At 52.0% G+C, this 14,172-nt stretch overlaps 4 protein-coding genes across 6 annotated transcripts; 3 read left to right on the top strand and 1 right to left on the bottom strand.

Annotated features, from left to right (window-relative positions):
- The first annotated feature begins 24 nt into the window (after positions 1 to 24).
- H257_14389 lies at positions 25 to 4,335 on the top strand. Of its 2 annotated transcripts, XM_009842179.1 has the most exons (13): positions 25 to 277; positions 341 to 457; positions 508 to 978; positions 1,025 to 1,164; positions 1,279 to 1,387; positions 1,469 to 1,545; positions 1,594 to 2,101; positions 2,162 to 2,272; positions 2,603 to 2,760; positions 2,837 to 2,958; positions 3,356 to 3,572; positions 3,640 to 4,237; positions 4,286 to 4,325. In XM_009842179.1, the coding sequence occupies exons 1-12, from the start codon at positions 74 to 76 to the stop codon at positions 4,229 to 4,231; spliced, it is 2,826 nt and encodes a 941-aa protein (XP_009840481.1). In that variant the 5' UTR covers positions 25 to 73; the 3' UTR covers positions 4,232 to 4,237; positions 4,286 to 4,325. The 2 variants fall into 2 exon arrangements, with proteins under 2 accessions (XP_009840481.1, XP_009840480.1); XM_009842178.1 differs by having other exon boundaries at positions 3,640 to 4,335.
- A 990-nt stretch (positions 4,336 to 5,325) lies between these two features.
- Positions 5,326 to 6,240, top strand: H257_14388 (hypothetical protein; the record flags this gene model as incomplete). The annotated part of the gene is made up of 3 exons (XM_009842177.1): positions 5,326 to 5,755; positions 5,877 to 6,040; positions 6,106 to 6,240. The coding sequence occupies 3 exons, from the start codon at positions 5,326 to 5,328 to the stop codon at positions 6,238 to 6,240; spliced, it is 729 nt and encodes a 242-aa protein (XP_009840479.1).
- A 36-nt stretch (positions 6,241 to 6,276) lies between these two features.
- Positions 6,277 to 12,489, top strand: H257_14386 (the record flags this gene model as incomplete). Of its 2 annotated transcripts, XM_009842174.1 has the most annotated exons (8): positions 6,277 to 6,490; positions 6,891 to 7,020; positions 7,103 to 7,377; positions 7,426 to 7,638; positions 7,722 to 8,029; positions 8,112 to 8,223; positions 8,351 to 9,723; positions 9,777 to 12,489. In XM_009842174.1, the coding sequence occupies 8 exons, from the start codon at positions 6,277 to 6,279 to the stop codon at positions 10,392 to 10,394; spliced, it is 3,243 nt and encodes a 1,080-aa protein (XP_009840476.1). In that variant the 3' UTR covers positions 10,395 to 12,489. The 2 variants fall into 2 exon arrangements, with proteins under 2 accessions (XP_009840476.1, XP_009840477.1); XM_009842175.1 differs by lacking the exons at positions 6,277 to 6,490; positions 6,891 to 7,020; positions 7,103 to 7,377; positions 7,426 to 7,638 and having other exon boundaries at positions 7,696 to 8,029.
- On the bottom strand, positions 10,271 to 12,394 carry H257_14387 (hypothetical protein). The gene is made up of 2 exons (XM_009842176.1): positions 11,219 to 12,394; positions 10,271 to 11,057 (listed from the first exon to the last, which is right to left on the bottom strand). Exons 1-2 carry the CDS (start codon positions 12,366 to 12,368, stop codon positions 10,462 to 10,464), a joined length of 1,746 nt encoding a protein of 581 aa, XP_009840478.1. The 5' UTR covers positions 12,369 to 12,394; the 3' UTR covers positions 10,271 to 10,461.
- Positions 12,490 to 14,172: the final 1,683 nt, after the last annotated feature.

Here is a 14,172-nt window from a genome sequence, read left to right as displayed (position 1 = left end):
CCGTTTTCACCACCTCCTTTTCGCCCACACTGTACTACGACTGCAGGAAGGAAGCAACAACCATCACAACTGCATGACGCGCCGGCCTCGTCTAGACAGCAGCGTGTCCTTGGAGATGCCGCCACCCGAGATGCTGCAGCGCTCCGTGACCTCTGTCTCGGACGACAAGCCTCCAGCGTCGCCCACGGCGCATCGACGCAACTCGCGGCAGTACAGTCTTCCCGTGTTGAACCTGGGCTTCTCTACCTTTAAGCTTACCAAAGAAGACCACAAACGAGTACATCCCATGATGCCACTACGAAAGGAAGCGCCTTGACCAACCCTGACCTTCCACGAGTAGAGCCCATCTCCATCCAAACCCGTGGCATCCCCCTCAAAGGACAAGCCATCGCCATCGCGACATCGCCGCACTCCGACAAAGACGGCCGCCACACGCGCATTCCAGCGCATCGCAGAGGTATGTACATACCTGTAGTCCTTCTCATGCCATCATCGTGCGACGTTTAGGATGTGGAAGCAGGTCACGTGACCGACCCAGGTCCTCATTCCTCGACCGACTCTGACGACGAGTACAGCCGGAGTCGTCGGCAAATGTTCCCACAGTCACCCAAGCGACATGTGACATCGTATTCGTTGTACCTTCCGGATTCCTGCAGCAGCCTCAAGGATCAATTCCTTCGCATCAAAGAGCGCTTCACCAAACCCGTCGTCGAGCAGCCTGGAGCATCCTCCCGTAGTGACGTGACTGCGACGACGACGGGACCCGCCACGTCGTCACCCACCGCGTCGACGTCCCCCGAGAAGCCCAAGACCAACAGCTGGCGCGGGATGGACCCCCACGATCGCCGCCGCGTCACGGCCGACTCTGGCGGGTGGATCGACCCGCGGGACCTGCTGGATCCGACGCGAAACGAGGAAATCGCCATGAACCCCATGGAGCTCATGCACGAACTGACCAAACTGAACGCGTCCGCGCAGGTACTAACTAGTTTGGGCTTAGTTGGTTTAGTTGGTCTCGATATAGAAACTGTTTGCCGACGACCCGTGGTCCCATGGCGCCGAGCGGTGGGTGCTGGAAGAATCGCATCTTCGCGGGTACATGACGTGCTGGACCATCGAGCGCGGCGGCGAGTTGGTCGTGATGATTGCGCAAACGATGAAAAGGTACAATCACATCACGTCATCGCGACGCCATATATGTGATGACGTTATCATGTACTCTATACATGGGAAAGAGAATATGTCACACGATTGACTTGTCATCCTGCTGCCATCTAGTTTGAACGCGAGTGTCCACCCCGACATTTCATTGCAATGGATCGGACGCCAGCTGTACGGCCTGACGATACAGCTGCCGCTGGCGCGCAAGGAACTGTCCATGGAGCATGTCCGTCGTCCATGTCTTCTAGTTATCTACTATATTCAGCACTTGTGATATATATGTAAATATATAACTTTTCAATGGTAGATCACGGTGGCGTCGGGGATCGATGTGGCGCTGGCCAAGATGCTCAGCCTTCCCGACGTCGCTCCGTGGCCGCCATCGTACGAATGCTCCTACTTTATGCATATGATTGATCATATTTTGGGTAGCCTGCAGGCGTCTGGCATGACGACATCGACCACCCCGTTGCTGCCATCGGCGGAAGCATCGGCAATGTCGTCAGGAGGAGCAGTACTCCCCCCAAGAACCACCGAATCATTTGCGTCCAACCAGCCTTTGCCCGCGACCCCTCGATCGTCCACTAGTCCAGGCCATCACGTGCGCAGCCTCTCGTCCGACGCTGCGCCAACCACGATGGCCAGCCCTGGCAGTTCCATGTCCTCGGCGACCAAAGCGACGCTGCTGGTACGCAGCATGTCGACAGACTTGGGGGCGGTCATGGCGGGAACGATGCAGCTGCCGCCGTCCATGTTGAATGACACCAAGTGGAAGCAACAGCAGCGCAAACTGCTCGTGTCGGGGATGGCCGAACGTCGTGCGGCGGCAGTCGGTCCGATGCCCCCATCGACTGCATCGTCGTCGACGAAGACATATCATGCGCTCGCCGCCCCCACGACCACGACCAACTTGTTCGAAGATGATCCATTCCAGCGATGTGTACGGAAGCTTCATGTGATGAGGACATTTGAGAATCGTGACGACGATGCTCACTGGTAGACCCCAGACAAGACAGGGTGGTTGAAAAAGCGAAGCAGTGGCCTGAATGCATGGCAGCTGCGGTGGTTTGAGCTCAAGGGCAACCGCTTGTACTATTTCAAGAGCGAAAAGGTATTTAGGTTGCCGACGTTGTAATGTATATATATATATTGTGGATTCGGTACATATTTCCAGACCCCGTCGAATCGAATTTGGTCGCCGAATCGACGCTATTGGCTAATTCAATTTTGAGTGGATTTGATTGGCTCTTACATAAAGGACAAGTATATTCAGCCAATCAGAACTCCATCTTGATTCAATATTGATTAGACAAACCACGCGAATTATTTGGGAAGTTTATAGCGAATTCACAATATATATATATATATATTATATATATTTATATAGTTTCAATGTATAAAGATCGGATATTGGCGTGTCTTCCATTTGCGTGATTTCTAGGACGGCATTCCACGCGGCGCGATCGTTCTAGACAAAGTGCACTGTGTAAAAGACGACGACTACAGCGACATGCCGTCGTCGTTGACGATCGCGCCTTCTTGTGGAGATTTCATCTGTTTGGTCAAGTTTAGCAGCAAGATGACGTGCCACTCGTACAGGTACTGTACTCTGTGTTGATAGAGTTGTGTGGTCCTGCGTTGAAAGATGTAGTCGTGCTGACTACCGTACATTTAGTCGACGAAGCTGCACGCTTCGTGTGGGAGATGGCGAGTCCGACGTCGAGCTCAACGGGTGGATTAACGCCATCTGCCGCGCGTCATTTCATTGTTACTTGGCGCTGCCTCCGTCACCCCAAGGTAAGCGTTGATAATGCTTGGGACCTCTATGATGACGTGGATTGACATGTATGTGATACTGTCCATTTTGGTTGACTTTTGGGCTGATTCATTGCCAAATCTAGTGATCGATTCTTCATTGTACTGACATTTTGAATGTAAACGTGTCCTGTGGTGATTATTGGTATCACACTAATTGAAGTCACACACTAATTCGACTTTGTTGATGATGATTTCCGGCAATCGGATTGGCTAAATATATCCGCTGATTCATCCTGTACATTATAGTATTTGGTTGTGTCGATGTTGGTCGAGTTTAGAACATAAACACAACCATACAGTAACATGCCGGCGTGCTATTGCGATGGTGGTTGTATGCGCAGTTACTTTGTATGTGGGTCATACATATACTACCTAGGCAAAGTGAACCAAATGCAAGCGAAAAAGTCGGACAATGAAATGTACAAGTACAGCAGTTTCCAGTACCTCCGAGAGACGGACCCGTTGCTGTGGGAAATCAACCCGCTGGACCAAACCGCGATCCGGAAGAAGGCGGCGACCGCCGCGTCCGCCTCGGATTACGCGGTCTTGTTTACAAAATACGCGCATGTGCTCAAGCATATTGTGCTACCACGGTCTGTACATTTGTCCAATTATACTGTAGCAACAATAATATAGTCATAATCACCAACTTGATTGTAGGCCCCGCCCCATCAGCATCGAACAGACGCTGCGCGACATCATCCCCGAGCTATTTTTGATAAACAACATTCTGTACGGCGGCGGGGAGACGGAGAGCATTGACGACATCTTTGAGGTGCTGGAGGGGTACGTCCGTCGGTTTGCCGCATCGCACGACGAGTGTGTGCACATTGTCAGCGCCATCTTGCAAGCGTGTGCGCGCACGATTGCGGGCGGCGACTCGTACTTTGTCGTGCGCACATTGTTGGGCAGTTCGTCCACGGTGATCCGCCCCGCCGATAATCATGGGATGCCAATCGTGATTGACATCAGCAGCGCCAAGCCGACGATGTTTACGATCACGCTGCAGAGCGCGTTCATGTTTCACACTGTGGACGAGATTGAGCGCATGGACGAGGCGGACGAAGTCCGCCCGACGTGCCGCGTCCAGACGCTGCATGTGCAAGAGATGGACTTTGAAACGAACAAGTCGACGCGCCACCTCAAAATTCGCCAAGTGTTGCCGGACGAAGGAGAACCACTGGATCGGAATTCGCACAGCAGTCGAAGCGTCAACCACGACTACGGCGCGCTCTTGGATGGACTGGGCTAAGGAAGAGTGAGTCTGGTATACGTCATAGCAACAACACCCATGGAAGGTGGATAGATATGGCCTACTTCGGGTGACGTAATGCATTTTGCCTGCTTTGATGTCGGCGTCGAAGTGGTGGCTACGTCGATCTTGTCCTGTGAGACCTCATCTTGGACCCATACAACTCCCTACAGTAACGTCACCAGTTACGAGAGTCTGTCAATTTCGGAGAGCATAGAGGTCCATTCTCGGGGACTTCTAGCAATCTGGGTTGCAACCAGTGTTGCGTTAATTTGATATTATTGTGGATGATTCGATACGAATATCCAGACCCCGAATCGACGCTATTGGCTAATCCAATTTTGAGTGGATTTGATTGGCTCTTACAGAAAAGACAAGTATATTCAACCAATCAGAAAATTCCAGCGTGCTTCAATATTGATTATGTAGAACAAGAAGTTTATAGCGAATTCACAATACTACGTACTAGTAGTAATAATTAACCATTTGTTTTGTAAAAAAATAAGAAAAGCGAAAAATCCTATGATAATTATAGGATTGCTTTTTTTAATGTTTGTATATAAAGTTCTTTATATTATTTCCGTTTTTGGTGTGGCACTGAACGCATGCTGGGATTCATCATACGAATGGGTGGGTGGTTACGACGCGACTCTCCTACTTTCAATAGGTTAATCAATTGTTGTGTATATTCTACTACGTAGTAATTTATTCTAAACTGGTTACCACAACCAATTACGTACTGTACGTGCACAAGAATCATTGGCAGAGGTTTTAGCCACCCTTTTTACATACCGGTACAAACTTCAGTACAAAGAAGAATCGATCGATAGGTGTTTTGATGGATTCTTTCTTCTTTGTACTGAAGTTTGTATGTTGGCGATTCTGCACAAACGTCCAAATGTTCAAAGGACAAAATCGCGCGGCCTATATGGTAGTGGTTATGGTTCGCGTGGCTGGCTCACCATGGTGGATTCTGTACCCTGTGCCACGTTTTTCCGCGTAAACAACGTCCGTCGTCGCCCCGAAGAGTGTAAACCACCCCCACGGCGGTTTCTACATTAGCTCTATCAATGAATAAAGTCCTTAGTCATTTGATGACTCGCCTGGAAATCACGACGTGGGAATACTCCAAGAACAACGTCAACGCGGTCCACAACATCCACGTGCTGTTTTGCATCGACTTGCATCAGACAATCTCTGGGCAAAAGCGGCTCAAGCCTGGCAAAGCCGGCATGGCCTACGCGCGCCCAGGCATCTCCCGCCGGTTCTCCGAGTTCCGATCTCTTCACGACGCCCTCACCCGCGACGGGTTCCAACTGCCCCCCCTTCCCCCCGCCAACCCCTGGGTCGACTTTTGGATCAGGTATTTCCCAGTCCCCACTTTGGCCACGCGACTTCGTTCCCTCCAAGACGTGCTGGACGTGATCAACTTGTCGCCTCCCATGCAAGCCACGCCCGCGTTCAAGACGTTTATTGGTCCGACCCCGGATACCCGCCTCGGGTACACGACATTGCGGGAGTATAGTACCGTACAGTGTGGATAAACACCATTACTTTAAACCAGTACGTAACACTGGTTGTTTGTACGAATGCATTACATCAGCTTGTTCGTTGCTTTCCCTATTCCCGTCCAACGTTGTCGCAGACGACGCCTACAGCAATTATCGTTGGCGCGGCGCCGTGTCCTTCGATGGTCATCGGTCCTCCCCCCGTGCCACCACCTTGACACGCGTCTTCTCCAGCACCCAACTTATTGGCGCTCAGTTTGGCGACGGCCAACGCAGCCGCTGCAGCCCTGGTGTTGTGCAGGTCGTGACGCTGACCCCTCCTTGAGCACTGGCGATTTTGGGGCACCACACTCGACGCGTCCCTAGCCGCGTACCCAAGTGAGCACGTCCGCCGGAACAAATTCAAACGACACCGCCACAGGTTGGATGGTCGTGATGTTGCGGGCCAAGATTACGATTGATTGGGGTCAGTGGCAGTTCCCCGTGGGCAAAACCGGATAAAAAGTGCGTGCCCACGACCACAGAAGGTAGTAGACCATGCGCCGCTGTCAAAACGATCAGACTGCCGCCGCACTCGGCGGTCTCACCAGTGGGCGACAGCTTGAGCCCAGCTACATAACGGTGCTGGCCGACTTGGGCTTCATGGCCCCCGACGATTTCGAAAGCGGGAGCCTCGTCGCCGGGGATAACTTGGTCTTAAGCCAAGGCAGCAACGGGCACGGTGAAAGCGAGAAGGAGTGCGAACTCCGTGGTGGAAATTGGAAAATGAATGGTCTTTCATCTTGTCCCATGTGTCAATCCACTAGTTAACGTCACACTGTGATTGCCTTGCACACCAAGTACTGTACCAAGGTTAAACAAATAGATGGTTGGGATGCGTAAAACAGACATGCATGCACTTACGCAACTCTTGTCATGAAGTCGTCTTTAGCGTCATAAATATCCAACAGTGTGGCCGACATTCTTGCCAGAAAATCCGCTACAGTATCGCACTTTCAAAGGATGAAGGACCTACATTGAAGTAACACCTTACCATGGATTGATACACTGCGCGATATGCGATCGTACTATCCGCATACGCTTGCCTCGTTCATGGTTGTTGGAGAAGATGGTCACCCAGGCGCTCCCACTCAGAAAACATGTTCACCCAGTCAATCCCACCAAAGATATGGGTACGTATGCCCGTGTACCCTTCGCCTCCTTCACCCCCATGGCTGCATCCCGTCATCCCGTACGCGACTTTGACGACTTCATCGCCCACTACCTTCATCACCACCCTCGGTACCTTCACACCAGTGTTGCATGGGTTGCTTGCTGTCAGTACTTTCCGGTCAAATCGTGAAATACCCTACCACAGATGTAGCCAATCAGAAGCCGGCAAGTTGCGCGCGCAAATTTTGAAACGCTTGTTGGGGCAGTTGCAAATTAGCACGATGGGGAAGCGGCATAAGCAGTCGGCGGTGGGCGGACGGCCTCGTGAGAACAAGCGCGGGAGTTCCGTGATATCTCTCAAGGGACAAGACAAGGTGGCGCCTGGCGCTGCGTCCAAATGGAATGGACTCGCGATTCACCATGTTGACCACGAAGCAACGTTGGAGGAGCGAAAGAAGGCGCTCATCGCAAATGTCCCCATATTAAGTGCGTGTTTCCAAGTGACTGTGTCTATATGCCATATCGTACTCGTAGGCGTGGTGATCGCCAACGGAGTGCCGGAATCGGATCTCATGGACGGATTGGTACCGCTGTCGTTTGCGGTGGATGAACCCATCATCACCAAAGGCGAGACCGATACGCGGCTGTTCTTTGTCGAAAGCGGTCGTGTTGTCATTTCCAAGGGCGTCCGCATGAAGAAATACGACAACGGAGCGACTTCTTATCGCGAGGAATACGAGTACTTCGGTAGGTGACACACCCTTCTCATCATAACCCATATCGTTCGTACATGGCCTGAACGTTGCTTCGTTGACATATATATTGTATAGGTGAATACCCTTTTGCAATGCGTGGAGAAGCCCAACGCACTGCAAATGCGGTGGCGGCGGGGGACGTGCGATGCTTTTCCATGGACCTCGCGGCATGCAATGTCCTGCTTGCATCCGTCCAGATGCTCCTGCACTACCGCTTCCTCATGCGCGAGCATGGCGTGTTGGACAACCTGAATGTGTTTTCGGCTCTGAATCCCAAGCAGCGCGGTCGGATGCTAGATTTGACGACCCTCAAGGAGTATACCGACGGCGACTTCATTTGCAAACAAGGCGAGCTCGACGACCAGTACTTTGTCATCGTAGAGGTCTGTACATCCAAATGAGTTCCTTCACCTTTCATTGCTACTACTATACCTCCACGAGAACGTTTCATGACTACTTCAATAGGGCACGGCCAAGATTTGCATCAAAACCAACGGCGTCGACGTCGAATTGGTGCGCAAAACGCCGTTCCAAGGGTTTGGGGAGATGGGATTGTTTGGCAAAGCGCGCACCGCCGGTACATTCACCTCGTGCAATACTATCCTATTCCAACAACTAACGACATATCACTTTTATACTCACACACTCTCTCTCTCTCTCTCGTCCACCCATGTAACGTTCACGAACCTCTGCCTTTCTTGTAGCTGTGATTGCAGTGGGCACCGTGACGTGCATTGTCATGGACCGCGACAGCTTTGTGAAGGCGCAGACGTTTGTCTTGGACGGGGACGCCGAGTCGATCGCCGCGACCAACGTCACCAACGAGTGGGAACTCATGCGGCAGATCGAAACGCTGCACGAGAACCCACATGTGGTGGCGTACCTAACGCGGTTCATTCGTCGGTTCAAGCGCAGCCACAACGCCAAGTTTATGGGCAAGACGCTGTACACGGACTTGTTCCGGCGCGTGTTTCACAACCCCAAGCTGGCGCTCGAGTTCCCGAGCATTTCACACAAAATAGACTGGTTCGACGCGACCAGTGCCATGAAATTCATCCGATACGAAGCCAAACGCCTCATGACGAGCCGCGACCCGTCCAAGCCCGACGCCATGGCCGTGTTACATGCTGAGGACCTGGCATTTCTAGGTCGACTCACCGACACGTCGTCGTTGCTTGACAAGTTTCGCGTGTCGGATGCCCCAAACACGCCCGAAGAAAAGTACGCGATGGCCACGCAGTTGGCGAAAATCATGGAGTTTTACAGCGTCAAGGCGGGCAAGTACATTTTCAAGCAAAACGTGGTGGAAGGCAAGGCGTACGTCGTGTTGTCGGGCGTGGTGAACATTGTGCTGGAAGATGTCACGAATAACAAAGGCACGGCGCCGGCCAACAACAATATCATCGCGTCGCTGTCCGCGGGCGACTCGCTCGGCGAAATGAGCCTCGTGTCCAACATGGCGCGATCCGCGTCGGCCATCGCGGGCACGGACGCCGAGCTCATTTTGATCGAGCGGCGCAACTTTGCCAAGTACTTTGCGTCTCGGCCCGGGTTCAAGATCCGGCACTACATTATCGACCGCGCCGACTTTTTGTCGAAACTGTCGTTCTTTGCCCAGTACGACCACAAAAGCTGCATTCGGCTGTCGTACGACATGGGCGAAGTCACGTTTAGCGGCCGCCACGTGTTTGTATCGGAAGGCCATCACGCGTCCACGTTTGTGATCATCAAAGAGGGTCAAGTGGGAGTATACAAGGCCCCACGATCAACCGGATTCGACAAGAATGCTTGTCCGGCGGATGGTTGCATGCTCGTGGGCTTCCTCGGGCCGCGCGAGTGTTTTGGAATGTCGTCGCTGCAGTTGGCGGCCGTAGAAGGCGCCACGTATGTGGCCATGACGCCCGTGGTTGCCCTCGAGTTGGTCGACTGGAAAGCAAGGCGACTCGAGTCCAGTGTCCAAGACCTCATTCGAAAAATACTGGGTAGTCGCGGCCAGTACGAAGCGCGAACGGCCGCAGACATGGTCGCCAAAGGTACTGCGATCCTGTGCAAACCCGCCGCGCCATGGTGTTCCCTGGTAAGGGTGTTGAATTCTACGTCTCAGTATATTGTCGACATGTTTCCATGTAGGGCGACGACAAGAACAGGCTGCAACACCATATTGACGACCGGGAAGCACGACATTCTGGCTCTAGTTGCACGAGGGTGATGAAGAATCTAGACGACGTGGAAAGTAAAATCCAGAGGTGGCGGGAAGGGGGCGACGACCGATCTCGAGACGGACTAGCAGCCGACGAAGAACAAATGAGGAGTGCATTGCCGACGCATGAGTTGCCCCAACCGACGACCAGCCGCCGCTCTGTTCTCCTGGGCTCGTTTCTGTCCAAAACTATGCAAAATTTCCACAAAACCACAGGGAAGACCTTGGCTGTGGCCGTAGCACCAGCACCGACTGTGAAGTCCAACGAGATACACTTGTTGGAAGCTTCGCACGCTCTCAAACATGCATTACCACATAAAGGGATAGGCAAGCAGCACCATCCTCCTACCGGCAAGCCCAGCCGAGACCCCAACGATCATGTGAACAAGAACCAGCAGTCTCCATGGAGAGATGAACAAAGCAAAAGTGGCGCGGAGGACGACGACTGTCAAGATATCGATCAAGACAAAGGTTTTGAAGTGGATGACGACGCAGCCAGTCGCATGTGGCAACTCGACAGAATCATCACGGACAATTTGTACTTGTAAAAAACACTTACAGCAACCGCAACTTCACCACCACTACCCCATATGATCATCGTCCTCCACTTCCTCCTCATCGCCCTAGGTACGACGACGACGCGGCAATGCGCTCCATCTGCGTCTTGATCTCGATCGCAATGTCCATGTCAGGGACATCTGGCGCGATGGCAGCGCCAAGCCGTTTCAACCTCGCGACAAGGAGCACAAACTTGCGCATGCGGCCGTCCGTGCGGCCGTTGTTGGCTTCGTCCACATCATCATCAATCGCGTCGTTGTCTCTGTAGTCCACGACGGCGAGGTCGAGGTGGCTGGTGCTGCTCTTGTCGTGGCTGGTGCTGCCTCGAGTCGTCGTCGTGGTCGCATTTGACAACGTGTCGTTGTGACGCTTAAAAGTACCGCCCTTGGCCGAAGATGGCGGCGGTGGCTTCTTCACTCCACGAAGCAAACAAGCACGCGATGCCACAAAGTGGTACGTTTGATGGGGCAGCTTGGCATCCCACGCCACGGCCACGTGTCCCGTGTCCCATGCTAACCGATACGTCCACGAGGCCGCGACGAAACTGGCAGATCCGACGGGCGGCGCCGCCGCGGCCACCGTGTTATGCCCCATGTGCCGAACCAATTCGTTCACAGGGGCAAACCCAATGTTCGCAAAACTCGTCGACCCACCTACGTCAATCGGGTGGTCAACTGTTTTCATCTAGAGCCCAACAGTGTATATAGGAGAGGCCCAGCACATTCCACATTATTCACAACCACCAATACTGGTGGTGGTGTTTGATGGCACGAGAGCGTGCCACGTCATTCATGCCGAGAGATCATCGACGTACCGTACGGCGACTGGGGAGCATCGTGAGGGGCAAAGAAGCCATAGTCGGCGTCGGGAAAGTGGCTCGCGATGGAATCCCACGTCCGGTCTGGTCGATCAAAGAACACGTCGAGGCCGTGTAGGTGCATGGGCACGGCCCATGTGTGGAAGAGGTGGTCGGTGGCTTGGGCGGTTGCAAACAAGTGCAGCTGCCACGTGGCTGGGTCTACTTGATGCATACATGGCACGAGTTCGCGGATGCGCAGGGCGGTGATGGCGAGCTCCCGCTGGTTGGCATCGCCGCGCGGTTGCTGGGCGAGCTCGAGCATGTGGCGGCAGAGCGTGGCGGTGGCGGGGTAGTCGACGGCGACGAGCTTTTCCAGGGCGATGAGGCGCCACGATTCGTACAGCGTGTACGGCATATCGATGAGCGGGAGGAAATCCGTTAGGCCGGGGACGCGGCCGGCGGCGTCGGTCGCGAGCCGCATCAACAGCCGCAACTCGACAGATTCCATGTCGGTCCAGATGAATCGGACGTGGCCGAAATGACGCTCTTGGTGCACGGCAAAGTACTCGTCCGAGGTCGGAACGACGGCGTGGAGGCCGTCCCCCGTCGGAACGGTCGTGGCCGTGGCAAAGACGGCGCCAAGGACATTCATTTGCGCCGCCTTGTCCGACCCGCTCGTCGGATTCATGCTCACATAGTCGACCCAGATGCCAATTTTGCTTTGGTCGGGGCCTAACGTGGAGAGGTACGTGGCAAGCTGAGAGGCCTCGGTGGGTGTCAGGGGCACTGCATATGGCGGCTCGTTGTCACAGCGAACGGTAAATGACTCGCATCCGAGCGCCATCGTGCGCTCCTCCCATCGATGCGACAACGCAAAGTGGTGCGTTGGGTTCAAGTCTTCAACTGCCACGCGGGAGCATACGATCGTATGGTCGTCCACGCGATGAACGAGTCGCGCTTTGGCTTTAGGAAGCAACGCCGTCGCAGAGGACGAAGCGGGAGATAACACGGTCGATGGGTCGGCTATAAGTGACGGGAACAACGGCTGGATGTGGTCGACGTGCACGCCTTCTGGAACTGGGGGGACGGATGAGCATGATCTGGGATCGTACGACGCTCGCTTGGTGAACCACCCCTTGACGTGCGTGGTAACGTTGTGGAGCATGACGACAAACGTGGACTGACGCGTTGGAGCGGTTTTAAAGTGTAGCAACGCCACTGGTTTATGGGACCGAAACCGCTCGCCGCGACGACCAGTATTATTAGAGTTTTCATTCGTATGAGCAATACGCACAGGTTCGTAGAGTCTGCAGAAGGTCTTTGAGCTCTATTATGACATGTCCTTGCCTGTTGAACGCCCCCTATTCCAACTACTACAATGTACTTGGAATGGGCCAATGGACTAACTTACTGTAAAAGTTACTTTGTGAACCCCCCCCCCCCGAGATGGTCGAGATTGAGCCCATATGTATGCATTACCGATCGGTCAAGAACGTCATCCTCGTCGTAGTAACCCTCGATCAACATGTACTGCTGCGTAGTAGTACTACTAGTAGTACGTAAAAAACCAGGTTAAGAGAACTTAACCAATTTAGGATAACTTTGTATAGTCCAATCACACCTCGTTATTTGTTCGAGTCAAAACCTCTGTCATATAATGCTGACCATTCCGTCACGTGAATGAAATGCAAAAACGGAGTAGAAGCCATTGGTAACAGTCATCATTCAAGATTGGGTTTGAACTACCCTAGTCGACACGGGCTACATTGGGTTGGATCTGAGGTTTTGTCGAGTGTTAAACTCGGTGGACATCCCTCCACATATAACTCTATAAAACAGTACCCTTTTATAAATTATATACAACCTATTGTAACCGCTTACCCTAACAGTAAACACAGAATTTCAATGCTTAGACACATACATACTTTAAGATAAAAAAGTTATCCTACATTGGTTATCAAAATGTGTAGAAAGTACTACGTAGTAACAAATTTACCTGTGAAGTTCATCGCCTAAACTGATAATTCAATTATGAAGTCAAAGATGCGCGTCTTGTCTATTGGAATCACTAGACCTCCTGAGCAAGAATCCATTTTTTGACCAATTGCAAAACTGTTCAGGAAAACACTGCGTGAAATAATGCATCTCTATAGGATTCAACCAATGCTTGAGTTATTTCCGAAAAGACCCAGGAATCAACCAAGACATCAAGTGATTCAGTTTCGAATGAGTTATTTTGAATAGCAGTGTGTAAAGTTCGAAAAAGTAAATACGTTTGAAATTCTTTACAAAACGCTAATCGAAAATACAACTACTGATCTCCACCCTTAAACGAAACGGAGCAAATTATGCAATTCACACAGTAAATTAACTCTTACAGGTATTTGCAGGCTGTCTGAACCAACCATTTATACATGCATTCAAGCGCTGGGCGTCTCCAAGTCAGAGCTGAGTATGCCAGTGCGTCTCCAGCAGTTTCTCACAGTGGAAATGATGTCATCCATTTCAATGCCAAACGATTCAAGTGTTCGAATTTTGAAAAAGTCATCACCTTCCGATATGGTTGGATAATATAAAGTTTCAAAAATTATCAAGTTTACCCCGTTTCGTTTAAGGGGGGAGATCAGTACCATCTTCGCTCTCGTTATACTCCATCTCAGCGGAAAGCTGAAAAGTCTCCCCATTTCGGCGCACGCCGTTTGGATCGAGTACGGCCGGCGGCTGGGGGTGGGGTGTGTGCCATCGAGCGAAAATTTCACAATGACGGTGCAGTAGCCATGGGAAATACTCGATTTGGCGCCATTGTGTGCATAAATTTTGATTAGGTTTTGCGCCTTTTTTCTACTGTGAAATCTGTTTTTGTACTATGTCAGAGAGGTATCAAATTTTACAATTCTGGAGTGAGATCACACAGTAATTTCCAAAATGACATTCTTGATTTTATATAGCGACATAGTCATTTCGTAAAA

Source organism: Aphanomyces astaci, assembly GCF_000520075.1.
Source record: "Aphanomyces astaci strain APO3 unplaced genomic scaffold supercont1.57, whole genome shotgun sequence".
In the NCBI taxonomy this organism is placed as follows: domain Eukaryota; phylum Oomycota; class Saprolegniomycetes; order Saprolegniales; family Verrucalvaceae; genus Aphanomyces; species Aphanomyces astaci.
This window is presented reverse-complemented; position numbering and strand designations above follow the sequence as displayed.